Here is an 8,502-nt window from a genome sequence, read left to right on the forward strand (position 1 = left end):
TTAGGGGGAGAGGGTTTTTTTTTTTCCTTTTCTTTCTTTTGGTGGTGGGTGGGGGGGGCGGGCTTTGGAGGTGGGTGCTGTTCCTTAACTAATAAAAAGAAAAAAGAAAAGATCAAACCGAGTAATTTTACTCCTTTTGTTGGTAGACGAAGGCTTTGCCCAGGTGCGGAGCTCACAAGGTTGGAAGTAGTCATACTTTGTTACAAATTACAGGTATAAGTTGTAGGGAACAACAAACCAACATCAAACTACTTGATCAAATTTGTCTACGAGAGTTCTTTAAGCATTCAGCTCACAGCAAAAATGGTTAGACTGAACATTTAAATGCCCAAAACTGTAGATCTGCTAAATATGCTACTTTAGCCATCCATTTTGTGCTACTTGATGCATAGGAAAAACTTAAATCACCTTAGAATTTTTAGAACACATTTTATATGTCGATGTAGATCAACCGTATTAGAGTGCATCTTCTATTTGGATGGCCTAATGTTGAATTAGAATGGAAACAATTTGACACGAAATTCTTTCAGAATTAACAACTCGTATATTAATGTATGTATGTGTATGTGTGTGTGGGCACAAGCACTACATGCATATATAGGAACACTGAATATGAGCAATTATCTCATGTAGCGGAATGAGTTATTAAGAGATAAGAATTGCAAGGTCCACCTGCTCGTGTGACCAGCTGGATGGACCTCGCCACTAGTCTACCTCTTGATAGCTCAACAAGCAAAATGAGTTGTCATCTCATACACAGTATTTCTACACACATGCACATGCACATGCACACGCGCACATGCACATGCGCACGCGCACACACACATGCACGAGCGCGCACAGGCACATGCACGAGCGCGCACAGGCACATGCACACGCACATGCACGTGCGCACACACTGCCAAGGAATTAATGAATTTCATGGATTAGGAATTCGATGTTATGCGTCCTTTTCTCATTCCTGGGAGGTGGAAAATATATGAATGCTTTACCAGAATGTCCAAAAGACGCTATCACTTTGGTACGCAGATGGTACTTTCCCATTTAACAAACATTATATCATTTAACGCTTTACGATTCTATAATACTTCAAAATATTACTATTATGGAATAATTAGAATAGTCATATTATTATATAAGATTCCTTTAAAGACCATACTATATATCATGATAGTCCCAAAATTGAATTGTATGAAGTTTCAAGGATTAGTCCGAATGGATTTCAAAGACTACAGATGCTCTAGAAATCCTTATTTAAAAGGTGTCGAACCAGCTTCTTATTTCAATACATTTCTCCTATCAAATTAGCATTTTCAGCAACATATTGACTTGATAAGTTTATACTAAACCACAATGACTTCAAATATTTTCAATGTATTACATATGCAGTAACTTCTCATTATCTTCCGACTGTTAGATGAATAGCAGAGGAAGACACCATCAGCACCTTTCCAACAGTCAAGACGAAGAAGAGACTGCGTATTAACTTGTTGCCTATCTCAACCTCCAACTAAGATTAATAACCTATAAAGATACCGACAACTCGAGAACTTCAGTTTTTAATGTATAGCATGTAGTTATGTACACGGATTAAAATATATTCTAACAGATGTATATGTTATCCAAGTGAAGTGACTTCCGTTTTCTCTGTGACATTTATATTTGTGGATGGAAGTATGTTCTACAGTTCTAGTTATGAATAATAAGTTATGTGCACTGATAAGTTGATAATATAAATAAGCTTTCTCCAAGGATCTAAACACACTTAAATAGGACTTGTCTACCATTGCTTGATACAAGATTCTAGATGATCTTCTTCCGCCTTCTAAAAGGTAGATAACAATATAGGATGCATAACTAAGAGAGATTAGGACGCAATGCTTCAAATGAAAAATGAATAAGAGAGCAATCAAGACATGTGCAACAAAGACTATGATTATCTTCTGTCTCTATTCTCAAAGATGAGATTGTAACCATACTCTTTAACAAAACCATTAAATACAATTATTACCATAAAATTAAACATAATGACAATCAGATTGAATGAACATCAATTCCAAGAGCTTTTAGAACCCCAATTGCCAGTTTGTTGGTAAAGATTTATGACAGAGCACTGAAGAAAAAATTATGCAGCTGATTAGCAGAAGCCGGATAACTTTTACAACGATTTTATGACTACCTTTGGGTTAATATATAAACCCTAAAGAGAAACATTGACATATATTGTCATCCATATCACCCATTATGAGTAGAACCATTTTTTATTTATTCACTATTGTTAAGAATAGGATGTAGCACGAGCTTAACTCTAAACTATCTTACACATACAAATGCACACATACACTGATACACACAAAAAGTTGCAAGAGTTCATATAAACTAACCACATTCGAGAGATATTATAGGTGCTACTCAAGAGGTAAATCATTTATAAGAATTATACAAATAAAGAAATTATAGGTAAGGCAAACCCTTCACTAAAACCTGACAAATGAGGGGATACAGGGACATAAGTACATCTAAACAATTGTTTTTGTTTCAGGAACACCAATCAAACGCAATCGATTTGTACCAGGATTGGCTGTTTTTTACACCTTTTTCTTCTAAACTCATAAATGAAGATTTTAGCTTCTTGTAACAACAAAGAGAGAAGAAAATAAACTTATACTAAGGTAACAGTGGGCATCGTTTCAGTGGGAATTAGGATCCAGCAGCAATGGTGATTATGGTTTTTCTGGAGATTTAGTAAGGGGAAAAAAGATAAATGGAACAAAATGAAAATCCCCAAGTATCGATCAATGCTTCAACATGTGCCTCATCCATGTTCTTTTTTCTCGAAATATTTTCTTTAACTTTTTATATTCATGCATGGACCAAAGATTGTTCTGGTACCAATTAATAGGGGATTAATTAATGAGGACCCTATTTGGAGAGTAGATAAATTTAAAGAAAAATCTAAAAGATAAGGTTAGAAAATAGGGAAGCACACCCTTAAGGGAATCCCACCCTCAGGAAAAGATGAGGAGTCACAACTTCAAAGTTGATCACACCCCCAAGAGAATCGCATCCTTGGGAAAATAAAACCCTCAGGAAAATAAAAAGAAGTCACACCCTCAAACGGAGGTATCCTAAGAAAGAAGGAATCTCACCTTTAATCACATAATTTTTCTCCAATTCTTAATATTTAAACAAATCAGTCCGACCTACTCAATGATCAAGTGTGTCTACGTACGCGTATGTGTACATTAATCCTACAGAAATACACATTACAAGTACGCACACACAAAAAGACTTGCACCAATAAAATGGCTTGTTTATGAACTGCTGCACAGATTTATAAAGTTAGACGACCTTTAAGTTTTCCAGTTTGTGATTTCAAAAATGAAATCCTACAACACTAAAAATGCAAATTGTTTACAAAAATTGCTGGAAAAAACTTCAAGGTAGCTGATTACTAGAGTTACTGATTAAGCACAAGATTGCTTTGAGCCACAAATCTATTTTTCTAATGAAGAATTTATATTGATAAAAGAAAAACACTATTAGCAAAACAAATTATTACATGTAATACGTATGTATGTGTGTGTGCGCCTGTGTATGAAAACAATACCGAAAAACTAATCCAGAAAAATATTTAAAGCTTAACGTACAAATTTAACAGCTAGGACATGAGTGAAAAAGTGATGTAGGCTCACTTGTTGTAGAGGCCATTTTAGCCAATGATTATTATGCTCAAAAGTATTCGAGAAGAGGGACTCAGGGATATGATGCACCTCAAGCTCGCCGTCCATAAATTCTGCAGCAGACATGACACAAATTCATCTCTCGAGATAGATTGCTTCATTAATCTTCCAAATTTTACTCAAAATCCTACAGACCTTTTCCTCTTCAACAACAAATTACTCAAAATTCATAGTCTCAAAGCATTCTGAAAAAGTAAGATAAACCACCCCCGTTGTAGCATTAACACCGAGGTTCAGAATAGAAGGCACTCAAGGAAGTCCGTGCAATTGCCTCTCCAAACAAAGACGCCCGTGTTGATTTCACTATACAAACTTCCACATATTCACCAACCTCTGGGACCCGCCGCTCTCTGTCAGCCTCAACTGTGTGCCCAACAGGCTATTAGGTCCCTCCACTAGAACAAGCTGGACAGTTCCAACTTGAGAATCATAACATTGTCCAGTGGTCTCTCGGAAAGTTTCGATCAACTCAGTCAATCTCCTCTGCTTGATGTTTTCAGGAACATCATCAGTGTAATTTCTGTGGGCATGAGTTTTTTCTCTCATGCTGTATGCAAACATGTAGGCCATATCATAACCAACATCCCTTACAAGGCTTAGAGTATCAGCATGTTCCTCCTCGGTCTCCCCACAAAAACCTGCAGCAAATAAATCAGATGGGTCACGCTTGCTAACTGACCACTACAAAGAAAAAAAAAAGATAGATTGTAATTGAGAAATTTTGTAAAACAAAGCCCGTCAATAATTGGAAGCAGACATGGATTTTTGCTTATGGCTTATGTACTTGACGAGTTGTTCATCGAATCAGGTCAGCTATGATGCTTGAAAGTCTTATGGCTAATGTACTTGACGAGTTGCTCATCAGATTCATTACCTACGTGCCTCTTCATCTATTCATATGTTGTGTGATACACATACAGGATGTGACCTACAAAGTTACGTACACCTATAAAATGCACGAATAAGGCCTCCAAGCAACTATTCTGAAATGGATATTGTGATCTAAAAATCTTATAACCTACAATATTGATATTTATATTTGATACTATTGACCTCTGGATCAACTAGATCAAAATAACTAGTCTATGGATTGCTAAATGCCATTCTATTTAAATCCAATCAATCCATTCACTAGAAATTTCCAATCAACTTGAGTTCTAATTTGCATAGGGTTTAAGATGTCTAGACCACAATGAGCGGTTTGGATTATCAATTTCAATGGCCTGTCCATCATTTTTATAAGCAACTATAACTTCTATATATGTGTTTTATAACACCTCCCACCCCCACAGGAACAAATGCATATCAGAAGGGCGATAAATAGTTGTTTATTGTGAAAGGGGAGGCACCAACTGATCATTGTGGTTTGGATTATCAATTTCAATGGCCTGTCCATCATTTTTATAAGCAACTATAAGTTCTATGTATATGTGTTTTATAACACCTCCCACCCCCACAGGAACAAATGCATATCAGAAGGGCAATAAATAGTTGTTTATTGTGAAAGGGGAGGCACCAACTGATCGGTGACTCAGTGGCTTAGACGCCTTCAAACTGCATAAATTGTGTATGGCCCATTGGGGTAGCCTATACGCTACCAATGTGCTTGGTAGGTAAGGACAAATAAAAAAGCCCTTCCTACACGTATAGGTTATGAGTCTTATGACTAATAACAAAAACTCACCGCCCTAACAAATGGATAATCTACTAAAATTTTTCGATATGCATGCCCTAGTAGATCTACAAGTACAAATTCAAGTGTTTTGAGGACTACCAATCCGTGCATCAAGCGTCTGGAAAAAGAATTATTTGCAGCAATATGGCTTCAGAAGTCATGGCAAACAAGTGACATAAAATGATACTGAAGGAAAGCAATAGACAGCAGATGAAAGTTAGACTAATCTATACTGACTCCTTATATAACCATCTAACAGAAGGAAGTGAAAAACAGGCAACAACACTGCCATTATAGAATCACAGTTAAACACTCCACAGGTTGGATAGTGAAAAAAAAAATGAGAGCTTACCACATATAAAGTCACTGCTTATCCCCACATCAGGAATGATAGAACGTATCTTTTGCACAAGTTCCAAGTAAGCCCCCCGTGTGTAACCACGTCGCATTCTCTCAAGCACAGTTGTACTTCCTGTTTGAGCTGGCAAATGAATGCTTTTGCATATATTGTACCTATCTCGCATCAGATAAAGCAAGTCATCTGGGAAGTCCTTTGGATGAGGGGATGTATATCTGAAACGCATCTCTGGAAATTCTAACGATAGACGATCCAAGAGATCAGAAAAACGCAACCCCATATTTTTCACTTTGCACCTGCTTGAAAATCCTTCACTAAGTCTCCAATTTGACCCTAGTTCAACATCTGTAACCTCTGAAACATCATTATAACTGTTCACATTCTGACCAAGAAGCATAACTTCCTTCACACCCTCTTTCCATAGTTCACCAACCTCTCTCACAATTGATTCTACTGGACGAGATCTCTCTCTTCCTCTTGTGAATGGAACAATGCAAAAGGAGCACATGTTATTACACCCTCTCATTATTGAGACAAATGCTGTAACTGAATTTTTTGAAATCCTCACAGGGTTGATATCCGCATAAGTTTCTTCAAGGGAAAGAAGAGTATTGATTCCCTTCTGTCCATAGTCAACTTCTTCCAACAAGCGTGGTAAGTCTCTATATGCATCAGGTCCACAAACTACATCAACCATCTTATCTGAATCAAGTATCTTGTCCTTCAACCTCTCAGCCATGCATCCAAGAACAACTATCTTTGGAGGGCGTGAAGACTGTGATCGTCCAACAGCAACATTACTCTTCCATTCTCTTTTTAAAAACCAGAAGTAGTTAAGTCTCTGCCAGACTTTTTGCTCAGCATTGTCCCGGATGGCACATGTGTTGATAAAGATAATCTCTGCATTCTCTGGGGTCTCCACAACTTCCATGTATCCATCTTTCTTCATGATTGATAGAACAATCTCCATGTCATTAACATTCATTTGACATCCATATGTTTCATGGTAGATACGGCCTTTACTGGTGCTTTCAAAAGGTGATATCGGACTGCACAGAACAGAGTTTCTGATTAGAGTTCGGTTCGAACTGAGCGAACTGCCCACACTACTAAAGCATATTGATATAATATAATTAAGCAGGAACATCCACTATGATATAACATGTACTGCGCACATGATGTTATTTTCAGATTCAAATAAAAAACACTGGAGATAGTTAACCTTTTCCTTTTTAACAATATTATCAACTTTCTTGTATGACCACGACACAGTCTTAGACCATCATCAAGATAAACAATAGCATCAAGCCAGTCATGAGAAACTATCCAACTGATTACAATTTACATAATACTTCGTTGACAAGAGATATGCAGTAATTTTGTACTTGTGTGTAACACTGTGTGTATATTAAAATCATATCAAGACGCAATTTTGAATTTGTTCCCTGTAGTAAACATGCTAAAGACTTAGGAATCAGAAATATAATTCACGAATTAGTGTTAAATAATCATTAAAAAAAATCTTTTTTTTAAACAATGCGAGAGTCCTAACATGACAGCATGACCAAGTTTTAATCAAAACAAAGGATTTCGGCCCGATTGCGTTTTCTTATTTTTACTCTCTGATCCTTAAATTTCCAAATCTAAGAAAAATCAACAATCACCCAATGGGTATTAAAAAAACTCACTCCTGAAACGTTTCGTCAGCGGCGGTGGAGGAGGAGAAGCGGCGAGCGAGGCCTCGATTGCTCCTCGTAAGCAGAGAGTGAGAGTAGGAGGGGGGTGAGAAGAATTTGACGTGTAAATGAGAAGGAGAGGGTTTTTTAAGAGGAGGAGAGAGAAAGCGAGTGTTAAGAGAGCGGAGGGTTAGAGAGAGATTGAGGCGGAGTTTTGAGTTGAGAGGGTGATTTAAAAGAGAGGAGAGAGGGTTGAGCGAGAGAGCGGCCATGGATTGAGGAGGTAAGAGAGAGAGAGAGAGAGAGAGAGAGAGGGTTTGAGATTTTGAGTGGAGAGAATTGGATGGTTGAGGGACAAATTTTCAAAACAATCCCTTTGCGGTTTTATTCCCAAAAAACGACCCCTTTCCTCTTTAATATTTTCTCATCTTTTTTTGGATCTTAATGTTACATAGCTATTTGAGTAGTAAAAATCCAATTTTTACAAAAAAAAAAAAATTAAAATTTACAGAAAAAATCTAGCGTGAATCTTAGGTTTTGTGCTGCGTGTTAATTATTTTGGTGACGTTTACCTTGCAATGCTCACTTTGTAGTGAAAAAGAAATTGAATGCTTAGATAACGAAAATTTAACACTAATTTGGAATTGTATATTTATTCATATTTTCTTTGAATCGCTCACTAAGTAGTGAAATTACTTTAATTTGTTGTCTTTTTAATTATTTGTTAAATATTTGTTCTCTAGTTCTTTTAATTTTGATGTAATAGTATATATACAGTTCTGAATAAATAGTGAATTTAGGTTAATATTGCATTATATTTGATGTGATATTATGAGTATTCACGAGTTCTTTTTAATGGTGATGTTTAATGTCATTGTTAACAAATATAAATTAAATATGCACTAACTTATGGTTTCTGTTGGGTATTGGATGTAATAATTTTTTCTCAATTTTTTGATATTTACCATTTTAGTATGGTAGAAGCCTTGTTTCATACCCCCATCTTCATTAGCCCATACAAAAAAATTGTTATATTTTCTCTTGGGGTGT

The 8,502-nt window shown here is 36.4% G+C and overlaps 1 protein-coding gene across 1 annotated transcript; it reads right to left on the bottom strand.

The window, feature by feature from the left end:
* Window positions 3,822-7,796, bottom strand: LOC109851537 (CDK5RAP1-like protein). The gene is given in 4 exon segments (XM_020421722.1): window positions 3,822-4,118; window positions 4,121-4,381; window positions 5,771-6,825; window positions 7,465-7,796. Coding segments are annotated over 4 exon segments (1,731 nt in total). The 5' UTR covers window positions 7,725-7,796; the 3' UTR covers window positions 3,822-3,963.

This window comes from Asparagus officinalis, chromosome 8 (genome assembly GCF_001876935.1).
Source record: "Asparagus officinalis chromosome 8, Aspof.V1, whole genome shotgun sequence".
Classification (NCBI taxonomy): Eukaryota; Viridiplantae; Streptophyta; class Magnoliopsida; order Asparagales; family Asparagaceae; genus Asparagus; species Asparagus officinalis.